General features: G+C 43.8%; 2 protein-coding genes across 3 annotated transcripts in view; one reads left to right on the top strand and one right to left on the bottom strand.

Moving 5' to 3' along the window:
* Positions 1-19,864, bottom strand: part of PAK5 (p21 (RAC1) activated kinase 5) — a 162,266-nt gene that overhangs the window by 137,292 nt on the left and 5,110 nt on the right. The window lies entirely within an intron of this gene.
* LOC110475796 (D-beta-hydroxybutyrate dehydrogenase, mitochondrial) lies at positions 2,489-18,840 on the top strand. 2 transcript variants are annotated; one of them, XM_021540168.4, is made up of 4 exons: positions 2,489-2,926; positions 12,177-12,329; positions 15,033-15,163; positions 17,685-18,840. In XM_021540168.4, the coding sequence occupies exons 1-4, from the start codon at positions 2,593-2,595 to the stop codon at positions 18,030-18,032; spliced, it is 966 nt and encodes a 321-aa protein (XP_021395843.2). In that variant the 5' UTR covers positions 2,489-2,592; the 3' UTR covers positions 18,033-18,840. The 2 variants fall into 2 exon arrangements, with proteins under 2 accessions (XP_021395843.2, XP_085433166.1); XM_085577040.1 differs by lacking the exon at positions 12,177-12,329 and having other exon boundaries at positions 2,525-2,926.

The raw sequence follows: 19,864 nt of genomic DNA on the forward strand, positions 1-19,864 counted from the left end.
ACTTGACAGTCCTTTGGGAAAGCAGTTTGTGTTTTTAGGGTAGGGACAACATGGCAACCCAATAGCAAAAAAATATACAATGATGCCTTCCCAGAGAAACTTGTTATTTCACACTGTAAAAATTACAGTGACACAGAATAAAGCTTTAAGCTTTGAAGCAAAAGCTTCAGAGGTTGCTGTTGCCAGAAATGCTCTTAGGAAGAGTTAAAGGTCCCTGGGCATATTCTGGGAGCAGAATTGTCCAGATTCCCATCAGCATTAGTCTCTAAGTGTCTTCCATTTCCTCATCAACTTCCTCAGAATCCAAGCTTTTACTCAGACTTGTTACAGGTAAACCACAGCTAACTAGAATTGCATAAGAGGTAGAATAGACTAAGATAAAGACTTCATTTTTAAAATTAAAATAAGTCCTAAAAATGGGAAAGATGTCAGAAACTAGACAAAGCAGAGTCATAAATTCAAAGTACACACTACCATGCAAGCATGTGTATGTGTGTGTACATATATGTGTATATATTTGAGTTAGAAACAGAATACTATAAACCCGAGGAAAATAATTCCAAGAAATAAAGAAATGTTACTGCAAATGTGTTACACTGGAGGCCTAAGTGGCCTCATTTCCTGGACTATGTAGTCATGAAGTTGTTTTTAAGTGTGAAGGACACAGTTGTAATCCACAACTTTCAGCCTAAATTATTCCATTGCTTTGACAACATACTGCTCCTGTTCTCAGCTGGAAGTGTGTCACATTTGTGTACTACCTTTTTAACACCATTAGGAGTTTTTTTTTTAACAGAGGCAGAATAAAATTCAGAGGTTAGTTGGGTCAGCTCTTAGTCTTCAAATGAATGGTTTTGTCACTGCCTGTGATCCTGATCTTATTAATTGGATGCAAAAGATGAGAGAGGAGAGACTGGCAGATGTGGACGAGAGGGGAGTAGGAGGTATGGAGGAGGAGAATTTGGAATCCCTCCCTGCCTTTTTATGCCAGAGGGATCCAGACAGGGAAGGTGGCGGGAGGACAGCCTGTTACCAGCTCTCGTGATTTTGAGGGTTGCATAACTATTTTGTTAGTATAAAGACAAAATTTTGTGACTCATGTAGTCACAGAAGACTGAGTGATCTTTTGAAGGCTGAAAAGCAGCAGCATCTCCCAGTGTGATAGAACATGATCAAATAAATCCTACTGAGGACAAATATCTGGGTATCTTCTTTGGGGTTTACCATTCCATGTCTTACTTTGTCTGCCAGCAGGAAAGCATAACCTGCTTTCCCAAGCCACTTGAGGCTTTGAGTCCTATTATGCAATGCCTATGGAGCGCTGAGCAGTGCAGAAGAGAGGGAGAGAACTGAACAATTTAAAGCTGAAATAAACCTAGGCAGAGGTGCGGGCAACGAGAGTAAAAACACAGGAATGCCTTGGGCCCTGGAAAAGCAAATTAAATAACAATTATTTTCTTTTTCCTTTGGATGCCATTAAAAACTCTATGTCAGGGCAAAGGTATCCCCAAGCTAACACAAAACACAGCTGACTGTAGGGACCACACCATTTCTGGAGATTCCTGGACAGCAGGGCAACACCAGTTCAGAAATCCTTCTGCCACAACCAGATACAGGTTGTTCACTAAACAGGGCTGACTGAAGAGCCACAGGGATGTAGTTTAAGCAAATGTTTGGAACCTTCTCTGTGTGTGTTAAGACCTGCTGCTTCCTCTGCTGTTGTGTATAATGTCAATGAATGACTGCCCTCTTTGTATTTTTTCACAAGCCAACTTTGAATCACAATTAATAAAGGCATTTGGTTCTTTCGGTCATTTCATTTTACTCAGAGGAGGCAGATATGACATACTATCACTTTCAATAGCTGCCTGGAGAGTTGCTCAGTCAAAAGAAAGGACATAGAAAACACTGTCTAATCACATTTCTCCTGTAATCATAGCTCTCAGGGATCTTTTCTTCACCAATTATTAACTGTCACTTTAGCCTACAAGAAACAGACATTTTCCTTCACCATGGGCTAATGTAGGCACCCTTGAGATAACAGTCATAGACCCGAGTCAAAAAAAACCCACATCAATTTAATACTGCCATGTAATATAGAATATATGATACAGAAACTATAACATAATAATACAGCTGTTTTAGAAATCCCCACCTGACCGATCTAGAAACACTCATGGTTGCTTTCATTCGTACTCTGCGGCCAGTCTATAGTGGCGGGACGGTGTAAACTCAGCAGAACAGGGAAGCTGAACTGCCCATACCAATGGATCTCGGCATAACCCAGCCCCCTTTCACCGGCGAAGCTCCAGCTGACCACGGCACAATGCTTCCAGCCTGCGCTTTCTTTTGGAAACTAAAACTGGGGGGAGACCCCGGCGGGGAGAAACGCCTCCCGAGGCCCGGATTTCGCCAGCACGCCGCCTCCCGCAGGGGCTGGGGCGCGATCCCCAGCTCCCCGTGCGCCGCGGGGCGGGGCGGTGCCCGCGGGCGGCCGCTGCTCTGGGAGGGGATGCCGAGCGGGAGGGCACTGCCCGCGGGTCTGAGTTCCTCCTCACTGCCAGACAGCGGGGCCGTGGCGGCGCGGGCGGGATGTGGGCAGCGGCCCCTCTCCTGCTCCTGCTCCTGCTCCTGCTCCTGGTGGCGCGGCTGTGCCGGCGCGGGGCGGCGCGGCTGGAGCCGGCCGGGCGGGCCGTGCTCATCACGGGCTGTGACAGCGGCTTCGGGCACCTGCTGGCGCTCCGCCTCCACCGCCTGGGCTTCACCGTGTTCGCCGGCTGCCTGAGCCCCGGCGGGGACGGGGCGCGGCGGCTGCAGCGGGAGGCGGGCGGCGCCGGCCGCCTGCGCGTCCTGCGGCTCGATGTGACCCGCGCCCGCGACGTGCGCGCCGCCAAGGAGCTGGTGCTCAGCCACCTGCCCGAGCGAGGTGAGCGGCGGGGCGGCCGCGGGCGGGGAGCGGCAGCTCAGACACCGCCGGACACGGTGTCGCCAGGAGGGCGGCTCGGCTCGCCCGGGACTGCTGGCGGGGAGCTGCCTGAGAGGGTCAGCTGGACTGTCACAGCGGGAGGGTAGTGAGCGTCGTCACTGATGGGCTAGGTGCGCTTACCGCTATTGGTAAGGACGGCGGGATTTTGTCAAAAATCCCTTGGTGCGTTCACGGACTGGGGGCTGTCCGAAGGTGCCGACTGGGGAAGGCGGGTGCGCTGCCCAGTGTACCGCCGGGGAGCTTCACCTTTCCACCGGGAGAGGAGCTCCCTGAGTAGGGTGTCCCCGGAGCCCCTTTGCAGGTACCCAAAAGCACAAAGGGCAGAGAAAGCGCAGAACAACTGTGCAGGCATTGGAGGAATGGGACTGATGCCTTTCTGGGAAAGAGAAAATAGAATATGCCTCTTGTGAAAGAGGAAATAGAACAAGAAACACAGAGAGGGCAGCTGCTGTGCCATACCAAAGCAGCTGCTTCTTGCAAGTGTGAGAACCCCGGGCTTCGTCTGGGATCTCATGTGGTGGTGAAATTTCTCCTCCAACCCGTGCTTCCAAAGAAAAACTCCGCAGGCTTTAGCTGTTCGGTCTCAAGGCAGTTTATTGTTGGTTATCTAAAAGATTGTCTTCTTGGGCTGCGGCTGTTTGGTCAGCGGCCCAGGCAGAGGCACACACACACCCTGACATCCTCTCTGTCTTCTTCTTCTCCTCTCCCTCTTCCCTCTCTGCTCTGCACTCACGTCTGCACCCTCCCCCACCGGAGCCGCCGCCGCCGCTGCCCCTCTCGCCGCGGGTTTGGACTCGGGCAGTGCCTGGTCCCTTCCCCCGCCGAGGGTCGCGGCTGTGCTTGGCTTATCTCTCTGTCTGGGGAGTTTCTGCATCGGAGGAGCTTAGGGATTGAGGTTCAAGGGAAACTGAGGAACAGTGGGAACCCGAAGACACAGGGCATGATGACACACCATCCCCCTGATCCTCCACGGGAGGCAATCCTTCTTCCACTGGATCTGTGGTGAGGAAAACTGCCCCAAGCTGCTGGCTGGGCGATTTTCCCCTTTGTGCTCCAATAGGAGCCCCAGCTGTCCGGCCCGAAGTGCTGCACCGTGAAGCTGACTCTAATATTGTCCTTGCTAAAAGCAAAAGTTTTGCAGCCGTCTTATCTTTTTTTTTTTTTTTTTTTGGTTGGTTGGTTGGTTTTTTTTTGTGGTTTTTTTTTTTTTTTTTTTTTTGTGGCTTGGTAATACAGTTGCTTATTGATCCCTTGCCAAAAATTCAACTCCAAGAAAAGATGTGCGTCTGTGTGCGGGTGACTACACCACACCCACAATAACAAAGCTTTCATTTCATTCAGAGCTATCTCTACCTGATGGGTAGAAGTCTAGCCCTGTAGGGCTAAAAAAAAATCTATGGTCTTTTCTTGGGAGCATCCCCTCCCCATGTTCTTAATTTCAACCATTCTCACCAAAAGCTGAGTCAGCATGAAGTCAGTCCAGAGATGGTACTGTTCATTGTCCAGCAGGTCACAGGCAAGAAATCCCAGGCACGCTTCTGGTTTCTCTCCTCCTGGCTGTCCTCCAGAAGAGCTGTCTTGGTGAAGGTCAGGTTCTTATCCTGAGCATTCCGCTCCCTCTCTTCTTGGAATTTGCGGAGAGTGTGTGTGCTCTGCTCTTCTTATTTTTTTTTTTTTTCCTTCTTTCTTTTTCTGCTGATGAAGGTTGGAGGTTGTTTGATGTTTCTTTTTGTTCTTTTTGTTGATGCCTGACCAGGGACGCCATTTGTGAAAACCCCAGGCTTGCTCTGGGGTCTCATGTGGTAGTAAAATTTCTCCTCCAACCCGTGCTTCCAAAGAAAAACTCTGCAGGCTCCTGCTGTTCGGTCTCAAGGCAGTTTATTGTTGGTTATCTAAAAGATTGTCTTCTTGGGCTGCGGCTGTTTGGTCAGCGGCCCAGGCAGAGACACACACACACCCTGACATCCTCTCTGTCTGCTGTCTTCGTCTTTTATATGATATATTATGTATTACATGTTTATAGTTTTCCCCCAATACCTACTACCTATATTACCAAGTGCTTTTCTACTCTAAACCAATCTGTGAGTGCCAACATTACCAAGAACATGGAGGTAAGGAAGAAGAAGGAGGAAGAACAGGATCAGCCCACTTTCCTCCATCTTAGAACTTTTGAACCCCATGTACAAAGTAAAAATCCCCCTGTACAAATGCTAAAACCCCCCTGTACAATACTAAAAAAAATTCCCCTCTAATTTGTAACTACTTTTACTATACTATCTAACCCTTTTTGACTGCTTGTTCCACCTCCAAAGTTGGTAACTCATTCCATGGCTCAAACTCAAAATCACAGCTGTTTCCAGCTGCCTGCCAGGGTCTAAAATGCTTCTGACCAAGGCCTGGAACCTCTAAAAATGTCTGAGAGACATTTTGAGTTCCAACAGGAAGCACTTGAGGTTTGCCAAGCTAGTCCCTGGAGAGGTTACTGAAAGGGAAACTTGTCAATTATACACCCTACAGGGAATGTGCATCCAGGGGACTGGATAGACTTAGCTCCAGAATAATTGCAGACAACCTAAATCCTGGGTTATCCCTTCAGCACATGTGACACAGCACAGGTGATAGGGCCACAGTTACCTCCTTTCCCACTGGGACTGCAGGGTGGGAATTATCCAATGTAATTCTGGGATACACTTGGTGCAGAGCACATTTCCTCAGACTCAGAAGTGAGATTCCCTCCAGATCACAGATAAACACTTCCTACTTATACAGGAAATAAAAGTGGGGACTGGGGCACACAGAGAAATAAGGAAATGCAAGGTCTCTGCCTGCTTGGCTCATTATCTCATTGGGAGGGGGATGGAATGAGAAGTTAAGGAAGAAAAAGCCTAGACATTGCTCATTAAGCACATGTATTTGTGGTTGATCTTGACCTTATCTTACTAAAAGGCAGAGCCTTCCCTTCTCAGGCCTTTCCTCAACCTACAGATAAACACAAGTGTCTCCAAAAGCCCTTAAAGGCTCCCAGGGGACCAGGTCACTTGGAACTCTGGGTTTCACATACTTTATCCTGCAATTCTGACACTTAATGCTGTTCTGAAGTGGTCGTGCTCGTGCTGCCATGTAGACTGGAGTCCAGAGTCATCACTAACTCGTGGGTTGTCTTTGCTGCTTGCAGACTGTGCATGTGCCTTCAGAGCAGTTCCAGGCCCATCCAGGCTCTTAGCAAGGCTGGTGAGGAATGCAGCAGGCACGCAGCACATGCACAGTGCTGTTCTGGGCTGGCACTCGGGCCCTCACACCAGCCACACTGGGCTGGGCAAGCACACAGATTTTATGAAACCTTTTTCCAGCAGCTCTGCTGCTGCAGAATTTTGAGGGTATTCTGCAAAGGCAGCAAAGAAAAAAAGATTTTATAGATCCAGGTAGCACATAGGCCACATGAGGAAACTCACATTTATCAAGTATTCTTCATTTTATTTAATAAGAAGAAGCAAAGGAGTTATTTTAATGTCTGCTGTTAATGGACTAAGACTACAAGTCTTCATAATTTCAAAAATAGAGGGGCACAAATATTTTTATCTCAATTGTAAGGAATCTGTGGCAATGCTCATGCAGACTATAAGCAAAATACTTCAGGAGTGTTCATTCTTGGCACCTCTGAAAATAGGTATGTTGTTTGGTATTTTAACTTTATAGAAACAGTTTCAGTTTCATGATTAAACAGGTTAGCTCTCATATTAACCAATCTATTTGTTAAATGTAGGAATTGTATTTTTTTTTATATTTTGGTCAAAGATTGTGTTTAATTAAATTATTTTTCATTAGGAAAGATAATTCTGAACCATTTGTAATTGCATTTATGTTCTGAAAGAACCTAGAAGGTAAGAAAAGTGTGTGACTACACCGAACATGTTACCTGCTACCCAAAGCATGTGCCTCAGTGTCCCACAGTTAAACAACCCTCAGTGGTGAAACTCCAGGACATTTTCCCTGGTTGGATCACGGAGAGCAACATCCAGGGCCTACAGCAGAGTCCTAACCAAAGTGTAAATCAAATGCAGCTCCAACATTTGTAATGAGGAGAGCAAAGAGTGGGTGGTAAATCTAGTAGACTGTTGGAAATAAGCATTGCACAGATAAAAAAGTCTGCTTTTGATTTTTGCACAAACAGCTCAAACTGATGTGGGAATCCAGTGGATTGTGCTGAAGGTTACAGTAGATCATGCATTATGTTGTTTAAAAGCTGTGAAAACATCCACCTTTAAAGCAGCTGCTAGCAGCGTTCTGTATGTCCCTGTTAGCTTGTAAGTAATGTGGGACAGTTTTCTCTGTTTCTCCTTCCCCCTCCCTCAGAACAGGAGAATTCTGTTCAGCAATTCCCCACAGAAACTGGGAAGAGGAACCTTCTCAGGTCCATGATAACCACTAGGTATTGCTTTGGGATTGTTCCCTCCTTTTTGCCATTTTAACTATAAGTTTCACACAGGTATGAAGGATTTTAAGTACATCATATTGGTGCTGGACTTCTAAATTCAGATCATCAAAACATTCCTGTATAATTCCAGAAATAGTAATTTCAATAGTCCCAGACCTAATAGTAAGAGTTCAAAGGCCACGGACTCTGAATGAAACCTCAGAAGCTGAACCAAAATGAAGAGAAAGCAGTTAAATGATGATTGGTTTTTGTATGCCTGTGTTTAGATAGTTCAGAGTAAATCCTGGTAAAAATTAAATATTCTTTATGATTATAATAACATCCTTTCCATGGACTATGCAACTCAGACTAGTAGGGCTTTTTGGCAGATATGCTTTCTTTTAAATCACCTTAATCTGCCTTTTTCCTGGGCCCAGGATAAGTAGACTTACAAAAGACTAAAAGAGACTTTCTAATTTAAGTAGACTATTCAGTATAAAATGTACACAAAAATGTGTAAAATAACAGAATACAATCAGAGTATCAGGAATAAAATACAGTTATCCCTACATCTCCTATATGCTGTGACTATAACTAGCCCAGGCTTCTCATTATCTTCTCTCTCTCTGTTATACAAGAGTAGAAATCCAAAGCTAATAAGAAATAGACTGGGACTTGAGAGCATGGTGGTTTACAATTCTGTTAGTCTCTACAGCAAACTCAGAATTTTTCTGATTTTCTTCTGTTTCAAATCAGAATTTCTCTTCCTTTTCTTGCCTGCTATGAGTGGGTGACATTAGCTAGCTGGAACGGAGGGATATTAGTTTTAGTCCCACTTCCTACTCAAAGGTTATTAAGTACTCTGGTACACTTAATTATGATTTAGTATTAATGGAATTCACACATGGTACAATATTTTAGTCCAGAGTCCCTATAGAAATAGATTATCCTTACAGTGAAGAGAATTTCAGCATAATATTCCAAGCAAAGGATGGTGACTCATGAATGGATGTAAATATAACTCAGGAATCTCATCTGGCCTGCTACCACCCTGCACTGCTTAGTTTCCTTTAGTATTGGTCTGAAATCTGTCAGGAAAGACTCTGTCATTTTCATATGGGCTCAGACTTAAAGGAGAATCTCCAAAGATCACTGATCCCAAGAATACCTGTTGGAATTTACAGTGTGTGGTATAATTCAGGTATTATCTGAGTATTGGCAGCAACACAGAAACAACCTGATTTTCAAAAGGTTTTGCACACCTGCAGCTGGACTAACTTTAGGAAGAGGATTTTAAGAGTTTCTGGAAAAAATGCCATATATCTTTTGGGCCTAAATAAGGACTTTGGATATGTGCCTTTTGGTCACCATGTTGTGAAGTAGAAATTATTTGGCTTGTATGAGAGTTACTGTTCTCCAGAAAGCCTCACTAATCTTAAGTTTTGTTTCCTAATGTGATTCTTAGATCCATGGCTGTATCTTTTAATCTTTGTTGCCAGGATCCATTTTCCCAACACGGAGATCAGTGAAAATCTCTGTGACATCCAGTCCTGCTTTCCAGTTTATTTTTTCCCTGCCTGCTGTAGCATAGTCTAACACCTCTCTTCATGAACTGTGTTTGGACTGAGTTCTGTTTTGACAGTCTAACACACCAAACATCACCTGCTTTTTCCAAACGTGGCTCTGCATGAATACTGAGGAAATGCAGCATCACTCTCCTTCAGCTGCTTAATTCTTGTGCCTTGTCCTTCAGGATTTTCATCTGTTTTTTTTAGGCTACCTGAGCTGCATTTGGCTAAGTAAATTTATAATATATTTTGAATGCACATTATAGCATTAGTTTTTACCACAAACATTTGAGGAAAGAAAGACCAAAGCAGATTCAAGTACTCTGAATACAGAGCTGGGCAGATTGTTTCTCAGGAAGCAGGAAATATTCTTAGAAAATAGCATAAGGGAATAATGAACTGTTTTCTACTTGGGTGGAATTTTTGTGAATTGATTCAACTAAGTGACAGGAAACATTCTGGAAAATACCAGAATATTTCCCATTTTGGAATGCCAAAATGTTCTAAGAAACAGTATGTTTTGCTTGAGGGCAAACTAAGTGTTTTGAGCTGACTGGGTAGAAAGTATCTTCTTGTGTTTAATTTAAAAGTTAAACAGAAGTCTGTTTTAGTTTAACTCAGGCCAATTTTTCTCCTCATGGTTTTTGATTTGGCCACTACACAGGAGGAAGGAGCCATTATTTTGTGAGCTCCCAGATACACAAAATACACAGGCTGGCCTCAACAGAGGCACCTGGAGGCTTTGAAGAACATGAGGCAAATGGCTGGAGAGAAAACTTAAGCCTTTCAAGCTAAATTCTGGATTTCACAGTTTAGAGAAAGAGGAAGAAAATCAATTGTCTAAAGATTAATGGCTGTATTTCTGAAGGCCTGATGAAATTAGGTGTATGTGAAGTAAGTGCTCTTGCTGTGCTGCACAGGGTGCAGTGGCAGAGGCAAAATGACTTTTTTTAATTAGAAAAGGTAAAGCTGAAAATATCAGGAAGCAGCTTTTGCAGTGGTGTTTGGCTTTAGTTTGGGTTGTGTTAGAGTTAGGTTATATAAAAATAACCCTGAGTAGAGAAACCTCCAGCTTTGAGCAGAAACAGATGGGGTGTGTAGTCACTCAGCTCATCTGCAGAGTGGATCACGTGCAAGTACAAAAATATTGATAATTAGCTTCTACAGAGGGCTCTCTAAGGCATGGATCTGGAAGCAATTTTTGGGGAACTAAGTCCCATGTAGCTGAGTTCCATATTAAGATGGAGAAATAAAGCCAGAGGATGATGGAAAGACATGGAGAAAGAGGGCAGTGGCGGGTGCAAGAAAGAAGTCTAGGATGCCCAATTCCATGGCCAATTTTAAAGTCCATTTCCTCTCTTCTGCTTGATAGCATTTGGGGCCATGGAAAAGAAGTAAGTCCAGAGGAAACTGCTGCATTTCTAGGGCAGCAGGCTGTCTGCAACTAAAGTTGTAAGAGGGGTCCAGTGTCAACGATTGCTGGCTGACAGACTGCTGAATAGTGATTGATTCTTTTTGGAGGATAGAGTTATCCAAGTTCTGTTTGGTAAATTCCTATTTTTGAGTGTTTTGCCCTGCAAATGAGACATCACTAAAAGAAATCAGTGTCTTTCTCTGTTTAAAGACCAACTTCATTAGGTAATACAGTAGTGTATGTATATGGTATAAAAGCTTACAGAAGTCTGCTTACAAACTAATTCCAAAAATTTTCTGTTTCATCTCTAACTACTGTTCTGAATGAAATCTGATATTGGCACTTCTTGGCAGTGCTCTGGAAGGACCCATGAGATATGGGTATTTCAAGATACCAGGAAATTATTGCAGTAGTTTCGTCAGAGATCAGAAAGAAAAAGATTCAGCCCAAAGGTTTCTGCAGTGCCTTGACTAAGGTGATCAAAAGTCTCCTGAGAATAACTCTGCTGCCACAGGTACAGGAGGCTATAGTTGGGTCAGCATCACCCCTGCCCCAAACTCATGTGTCCAGAGGAAGAGAGGCACTAAAACCTGCTCTGCCTCTCCAAAAACCCAGGCTCAGAGGTCCTGTAGAATGCATGACAAAACAATTATTTGCCTTGGACACCTACAAGGATTCCTTAAAAGAAATGCATGAGCAAAATTGTCAAGTCTGGCAGAAGTAAGCTGCAAATTCAGCTGTTTCAGTGCCAGTCAGGCTACCCTGGTACTCCTCAGTTATGCTGCTGTCACCCACGAGATGCTGCCAGTAAGGACTGAGGACAGGAACAGAGATGTTTCCAGAAGCAGTGTGTCACTCCCTGCTTTGCTGGCTATCCACAGTTAGGGGCTGTGCAGGTAGGCACAAGCCAGCACGGCTTCATCAGCACTTAGACAGCATGTGAGCTGCTGCCTGTGAGTGCTCCCTACTCCAACACAGCATTCCACAGCTGAGCTTGTTAGCACTGGCTCATAGAAGATCTGCTGTGCTTTTGGGCCAAAGGGCTTCAGCTTCCTGTCACTGAGCTCAGGCACAAGCGGCACTGCCAACACCCTTCTGCTTGTAAACACTGACATCTTTCTCCTTAGCACCAAAACCTGTCATTACATGGGAAAAAAAGTTGTTAAAAAGTACAAAATTTTAAAAATACTGTAGCTGTTGACCCTGCTTGATTACTTTACCCAGTGTTGCAGCCATGTACCTGATTTCAGAGGAAATCAGAGCTCAAATCTTGGAAAAAGATGCAAGACTTAGGCTCTTAAATTAGTCAGGAACTTTGAAAATAGTATGCTTTAGCCTTTAGACCACTTAATATAATTTTCACAAAGCTGCTCATAGCACACAGTGGGATTAAAGTAATTAAAATATCATGGTACACCACACTGGCAGTAAGATGTAGTCTCCCAGATCATGTTATTCATAAATATCTTAAGACAACTATAAAGTGAGCAATTATTAAATAGCACTGAGACTTATAGGAAAGGTATCCCTGACCATGGGAGTGGGGGTAGAACTGGATGATCTTTAAGGGCTTTTCCAACCCAAACTATTCTGTGATTCCATTTAGCCCCGATTATGGTCACAGTGGCATTCATTCACTAAACAAAACATGCCTGCACCTTAAAGTGGAAAAGACAAAGGTGTTACACAACTATACAGTTTCTTTCAAGGGTCTGAAACAGTGGTGCTGCTTTTTTATCTAACAGTGGTTGCTTTGCAGTTAAAGGTGCTTGCTGAGTCAATTCTCTTCCACAGGTTTCTGGGGCCTTGTCAACAATGCAGGAATATCAACATTTGGTGAGACAGGGTGGCTGCCTATGGAAACATATGAAAAATTTGCAGATGTGAATCTCCTTGGGAGCATCAGGACAACCCTGGCATTTCTTCCCCTTCTAAGGAAATACAAGGGTAATGCTAATCCACTGTTATTTAGAGTTGTAGAATAATTAGCTTACTATAATCAGGGTAATTTAACATCTATAAAAGAGGCTTTAATTGTCTTTCATTGAACTGAAATGACAGCCTCCTTCTGTGTGGCCTGAAAGAGCAACTTGATCCTGAAAAGAGGGTGAAGCCATAAAGGGGAAAAAATATCCTTAAACATTTTGTCTTTGCAGCACACAGAATAAAAGTATTTATAAATAAGGATTTCTCTCAGTGTTTGACTCAAAAAAGAGGAAGAATGTTTACCATAGATCATTAAGCCCAGGCAAGCCTTTTTAAGCACTGACAATCAGAATACACAAAGATCCATTAAACTGCCTAATTTTATTATTTAGGCTTTACAATTTTATTGTTTGGCAATTAGGAGAGGAGGAATGACCCTACAGAGGTGAACTAGAGACATCCGGCTTCCAGTTCCAGCTCTGTGGAGCCTCTGTGATCTTGGGCAAGAAGCTTCAAGTATGTAGAGGTGCATGGGTATCCAGTGGGATAAATGAATTTGCATGAACTTCCCTAAATGTGGGCTTTGTCCTTCTTTCTAAGAAGTAAATGTTTAATAGCCCTCTGCAGCATGGCAGCCTGTCTTGGGTGCTTTGCAGTTTGTTCCCTACCTGTCTCCATCTGTGTTTGGGGAGGAAGATCCCCTCTTCCTTGTCTGTTCTGGCTGTAGGCTCTTTAGGGTGAGGATTTGTGCTCTGTGTGCAGCATCAAGCACAGGAAGGGGTAGGTTTCACCTGGAAACTCCAGGTGTCACTGCTACACAAACTTGGTAAGATAAAAGCATCCCTTTTTTGGGCTATTCTGCTTCTTTCTGCTTGGCTGCCTTTGGTAGATGATATTCTGACACAAGAAGAAAGAAAACTAAATACTGCAAGCTGGATGTGTTTTTGTAGAAGAATGTGCTATTGTGTGTACCCAGTGAGCGTATTATGTGGCCATTACACAGAGAGACATCTCTTTTCCCTGTCATGTCCTACTTACTGCTGAAACTCTGTGATGCTGATCCACCAGAGGCATTTATCTGACCCCATGAATTGCACAGGGTTACTTTGAAGCAAAAGGGACTAACAGTGTGTGCAATATTAAGCACATGCATAAACCTTTAGAAGGTTTGATTCTGGATGGCTGCACACACACCTTAGCTCAAAGGAACATTTTGTATCTGTCCCAGGCTTGTCAGTGTTTCCTTGATTTACTCCTGCACTCCATTTTTAAGTACCATCCATGTAGGAGAGGAGGCAAAGGCACTCTAGGAAGAATCCCAGGAAGAATTCTAGATTAGCTGTTGCCTTCCTTGCAGGAACAACCAGGACAGCTAAAGCTTATGTGCTTGGGGACCGCAAGTGACCTCTCCAAATTAAAAGCTTGAATTACCGACATTGGAGCATTTCCTGAGGAAACTGAGTTTCAATTCCCTTAGGCACTTTGAAGATAAGTTAAATGAGGTGTCCCACATTCTGGGTGTGAGCCCCAGACCACTCAGATACTGGACAAAGGAGATAGAGGTGATCTGACCCATTGCTTATTGCCATGGATGTGCACCTATTCCAAGAAACACAAGTATTATTAATATTTGTAAAGGGAGGTAATGCCCTCCAGCCTAAGATTTAAACATTCCACCCTGAGAGGAACAACATTTCCCCATATCTTTTCCAGCTGGCCAGGCCAGCTGATAGGGCATCTTGATCAGCAAGCTGGTAGTTATTTTCCTCTTACTCTAGGTAAGATTTATTTGGGATGCTGTAATTCAGAATGATAGATTTCACTGCATTCCCATACCTTTTGATATACCCCAACCCTACTCCATTTGGTGAGATCTGGGGCCCAGATGTTATCTGCATCTGTGGCAGCAGCAGGAGTGCAGCTGCTTCTCTGTATTGTCATTGACAAGACCATCTTCTCCCTCACCTCTGGTATTAGTATATCCACACTCAGACATTTCTTACCCCATGGTAGGACTATGTGACAGGATTTTACAAGGAAACAGTGGAAATGAACCACAGTCCAGTGCCTCACATGAGGAATCTGTGCTATTTAAGGCATGCCTGCACTCAGCAGGAGTTAGAAAGGAGGAAAAGCAGCACACATCAGGGAAATCATTGTGAGGTATTACAAACCTGCACACATTTGGCAAGTCACATTTCCTTGGTGTAGCTTATCACTGTACAGTCCGGCTTGGACTTCATATGCACAGTTACAGAACCTGGTCTCAGTGCAGAGACATTATTAGCACACTAAAAACTGGTATTAGTAACCATATAATCCACCTCAGGGAAAATCACCTCCCCTCTCCTCTGCAGTCCTTCTCCTCTTATTAGCACAGTGTCTTACTACTATTTTTCAGTCTTTAGGGCTCTTCTTTGTTTCCATCTTTTTCATCCTCTCTCGGGTTCAGAAGGAATAAGCAGCACACTGGGAATGTGTTACACTTTGTCTAGTCCAACATCTGTCACTAGGTGAATATTTTTGTGCAAGATTTTCTGCTCAGCAGAGCTGAGTGCCCATCTGTACTGGACTGCACACTGACACTGCTTAGTTTTGGCACAGTGGGCAGTAAAACAGTCTCCTGCTAAACACCACATTCGTAGCAGCTCAAGACTGAGGCAAATCAATTCCATGCTAAAGACTGAGAGTGAAGTTATGTTATTTGCACTCTTTTCTTTCCAGGACGTATTGTTTTTATGTCCAGCATCATTGCCTATTTTACTCTGGGAAATGGCATTTATTCCATGACCAAGGCAGCTATTGAAAAATTTTGTGATGCTTTAAGACTGGAAATGAAGAAGTTTGGTGTCCAGGTAAGTGATGTAACAAGAACCTGGAAACCAGGTAAGTGATGTAATGAGTTATGTGAAACAAAGTAACAAAGATAAAAGCTCAGAAATGCATTCCTGGATGCAACTTCCTTTTGGAAAGAGGTGATTTCTCTGTGGCTAATCAGTCACCTGGAAATCACTGGGAATAGCAATCCTGGGGGATGTTTTTGGTTCTGAGAAGTTGCTGGGTAACAGCCTGTGTGTCAGCACTGAAACTTTCACATCCTCTGCAGTGGAGAAGCTTCCTGACACAGGCCTGCCTGAGCTCCCACCAGCAGCGAGGAACCCAAATGTTCCCTGGGTGGCTGCAAAGAGCCCAGACACCGAGTGCTGTGCAGCCAGAAGGAGGCCTGTCACTTGTCTGAGGGTTCTTCTCTCCTCTTACAACACTAACTCCTTGCTTTTTGTGAGAACAGCTGCGCTGAAGGAGGCAGCATTGTGCAGAGTAGTTATGTTTTTATTCTCTTAACCTAAGAGGTTCTAAGGGTGCTCTTAGTACCCCCTAAGCAACTCTAATAGTCAAACCTGAAGTTTAGATCCCTAAGTAGCTTCACTGGGCTTTTTCTTTAGAGTCACTCTACTGCTGAAACACTTTTCTCAAACACTCAAAGTCTTACCTGTCAGGATTGCATTGGTGTACTGTTTATGTACACAGACTTACAACATTGTTCAGAAGCTTTGTGTTGGAAAATACTACAGCTATGCATCTATTAGCCACCCCTGTCAGATAAATATGAGGGGCTGTAAAATACCAGTGACTTTACAAATCCTAATACCACACAGCATGATGAGGATTTCTGCTGATTAGCTGAGGATAATCTCAAATGCATGGAAGGGCTTAGTTTAGCAGGTTAGCTACTCTGGTTGTTTAGGGATTTTTCCTGTTCCACCTCTGCAGTAGTCCCAGCACATAACTGTGTGAGCCAGGCTGAAAAACATTTCTGGAGTATCTCTGAGAGGTATTTTTCTGTTTCTCACTGTATGCAAGATGCTGGCTGGCATTTGCCTGAGAGCCTGCCCTGTGGAGAGCCTGCAAAATACATGGTCCCTTTTTGCCGTGTTCCCTTGCACTGCTGTGTTGTCCTCTGTCCTTTCAGGAAAAAGCTGCACAGAGGTGGCAAGGAGCAGATGGAGCTATGGCTCTGTCCCACTGAACTCTAGCCAGGCAAGCTGACAGCCTACAGGAAACAAAGGGTGTGTCTTCCAGTAGAAAGGCTACAGAAAATGTGGGAAGGGCAAAAAACCAAGCCACCTCTCCTTCTCTCCAAGCCAACTCCAAAAAAAGGAAGCTTCCAGCCCCTCTTTGTTAACAATAAATATGGGAAGTTTACTATTTGCTGATACCAAACACTTTTTTCAATAGCACCAGAAGGGAGGGCTCTCGAGGATGCCATGTGACAAACCTGCTTGAGGCAGCATTAAGCTGTTCCAGCTGTGCACACCATCCCTCTGCTGGGGTTGGTTTGCATCCCTTCTTTCTCCCTGTGCATAGGACCTGCACCCCAGTCCTCCTGAGAGCAACAAATCCATCACCATGCAGGCCAGCGGGCAGGGACTGACACAGGTGGGCTGGGTGGCTGAGTGAAGGTATCAGGGTTTTATATCATCACACACTTGCCAGAGAATGCCTGTCAGATCCCCAAGTCTCTGACATGGCTCAGCATGGGTTTCCCTCACCTTGTGTTGCAGTCTTTAGAAATCAGGTCAGTAAAATGCCACAGAGCTTTTAATGTTGCATATCTACAAATAGTTTGAACAAGGCTGCTGCTATCTGAGAAACAGCATGTGTCCTGTGAGTGCTCAGCCTGCTCCAAAACTCCCTGGAATACTCAGCAGAACAGCAGCAATACACAAGGAAAATGTGGAGCAGCAAAGGACTTGTGTATTTTCATTTAAATCTATGTGCAGAAATCTACAGAAATCTGCTGATGGCTTCAGTGAGAGGAAGAGCAGGACCCTTTGGTCCCCCTGCTCTTCACTGACAAGACCGAGTTTACTTTTAATTATACCTACTTGGAGAAAACAGCAGTTCTTTCCCCAGGACCTGATAATTTTCTTTGGTACCTCCTTTTGTCCCAAATTGGGTCAAAAATTATCAATTGCAAGGTTCTCCACTGAGTGAAAAATCCAAAGTATTCCACTTTGGAAACATCAAAGTCATACTGAAATGCTTTGTCTCAGTATTGTCAAAACATTTGCACTGTTAAGCATTGTACAGCAATCAAAGATGCTTTATTGCATTCTGTGAGAGTGTGCCGAGTAGTCAAAACAAGAACATTAACATCAGAGCGAAATGAAGAAGTCAGAATAAAGTACCTCTGCAATCTTAAGTATATCACAGGAATATATTTGATTTCAGTCAAGTTTCCAGCATTAAAATTTCAACAAAGCAGCATTTTCTGTCTGTCTGTTGAGAGCTTTTGGTCTGTGTTACTGACTATAGTATTTAATTGAATTCACAATGACTGATTTCACCTTGATAAGTTTTACATCTCGCTTGCAGGTCTGTATTATCCAGCCAGGAAATTACGCACGCTCTACAAAAATTCAGCCACCACTCAGTGCCGAAGAGATCTGGAGTGAACTGAGTGAAGAGGAAAAGGCTGTTTACAACAAAGAGTACATTCAAGAGCGGGCAAACTTTTTCAACAGCCTCCTCAGTAAGGGAAGCACTAATGGCAATGAAGTTGTAGATGCTATGGTGGATGCTCTAACATCTCCTACACCCAAGGCACGTTACATGGTGGCGAAGCTGAAGGAGAAGGCCCTGGTGTTTGTGTGTGCTTTTTTCCCGACTGTTGTGATGGATTCTGTTCTGTCTTATGCTCTGAGCAAAGTAAAACTTGCATAGGCTACAGTGGTGCTATTCACTGACTCAGGTAAGGCAGTTTATAAAATGTGAAAGTCAGACCTGAATTTAATGCCCCCATGTGTCAGTGCGGTGACACTGATTAACCAGTACAAACTTTGGGGAGTCTCCCTAGTCAGAACTGTCACTGATTGCTAGGGAAAAACATAAAGGACCCTGTGTAAAATTAAATAATTTGTTTAAGTAACTGTATGTCTCCCCCATGGAAAAACCCCATCCACTTAAGCCACTTTAATTATTGCCTGGAAAATGCAAGACATCTTTTTCTAAAGCAATAGCAGGTTATTGTGTTACAGATATGATGCAGACAAAATGGAGCATGTCCTACAGAGCAGCTGTACACCTGAAGTCATTACAGAAGAGAAGAAATGCCCTTACTTGTAGAAACCTGAGTAGCCATTTATTCAGGGGTGATAGGAAGTGGTTAATGAAAAAGTCATAAAATGAGCATTGGACCACAAAATACTTTGAATTTAGTTAAGTGGTTGTAGCAAGTTAGGAAGTTTTGAAGCTCTAAGCAGCCTGGTTTAGTGAAAGGTGTTCTACCCACAACAGGTGGGCTGGAATTTGATGATCTCTAAGGTTCTTTCAAACTCAAACTATTCTATGATTCTATGAATAATAAGGTTGTAATGTGAAAACATTGTCTTGGCTAACACAGTTCAGTCATTTTTCAGGTGTTCTGGATAAATCTGTAACAAGCTGATACATCACAGACTTCAGAAAACAAGTTACATATTCCATTTATAAATGAGTATTTAATCCTAAATAAACTCTGTCTTTTATCCAATGTCTGGATTAATCAATGTGTTGACCTGAAGTGTAGTGAGAGAGCTAAACACCAAGGAGACATACAAGTGTACTTGGAGCTCAGAAAGAACATAATGAGGTTCGGCTGCTATCGTAAGGAATAAGGTCTGAAGAAAAGAATATCAACAGGAAAGGGAAACATTAGTAATATTTCTCTACGAGAGTCATTCATCACGGCAGCTCCCTTAAAACTCTTCTACTAATTGTCATGGAAAAGATTGCTGGTTTACACATACAGTTTTAAATTTGACTTGGTTATAATATGGCACAAAATCCAAGAACTCTGGGATCAAAAGATCACAGGAGAGCTGGGATAAACTGGTGGCAGTGATAGATACAGGGCAGCAGCACTGAGCATTAGCTTCCCGCATACCAGATCTCCCTTAACAAATCAAAGACTGCTTTAAGTTGACACAGTTAACTTTTTCATCTGAAGCAGAACTTGCACCCTGTACCTAGGAAGTCTTTACTAACATATTTAATTAATTGCTGAGAAAATTTATGCTCTCTCCTGGCAGGTAATTTGGACAGTATGAATCAGAACATGGGCGAGATGAGCCCACAGAGTGATAATTCCAGGCTCTCTCCTGGTACACTCAGCAGTGGAACAGCCACTGCACCTGTCAGAGATTGTGGTTCATGTTATTTCTCTTTCCAAATGCTGATCCCATCCCTGGCGCTGGCATTGGCAAGAGGACAAGCCTGAGCTCCCAACTGTTCCACAGACTGTCAATAGCAGGATAATCAGATGATTATCATCCCTCTCCTCATTTAACCACAACTGAGCAAGGCCAAGCAAGGGAACAGGAATGAGGCTTATTCCAACTGAACCAATCAATTTCTTGTATAGGAGTTCCCCCTGCTTGACCTCAGGAATTTCAGCAGCTCTGCATTGCTTTGGAAGCACTGCTTTCATGCCCTTAGCTGTTGTTTGTGCAGATTGCCCTTCCTCACAGTAAGTAGCACTGGATTCCACAAGCAGCTTTGAAGCCCAGATGTTTCTC

Source organism: Lonchura striata, chromosome 3 (genome assembly GCF_050655825.1).
Source record: "Lonchura striata isolate lonStrDom1 chromosome 3, ASM5065582v1, whole genome shotgun sequence".
NCBI classification, from domain to species: Eukaryota; Metazoa; Chordata; class Aves; order Passeriformes; family Estrildidae; genus Lonchura; species Lonchura striata.

Excerpts from the sequence above, each read along its gene's own strand:
- LOC110475796 (XM_021540168.4), top strand. The coding sequence starts at position 2,593 with ATGTGGGCAGCGGCCCCTCTCCTGCTCCTGCTCCTGCTCCTGCTCCTG. Across the intron at positions 2,927-12,176 it reads CAGCCACCTGCCCGAGCGAG|GTTTCTGGGGCCTTGTCAAC; the intron begins GTGAGCGGCGGG and ends TCTCTTCCACAG. Across the intron at positions 12,330-15,032 it reads CCTTCTAAGGAAATACAAGG|GACGTATTGTTTTTATGTCC; the intron begins GTAATGCTAATC and ends TTTTCTTTCCAG.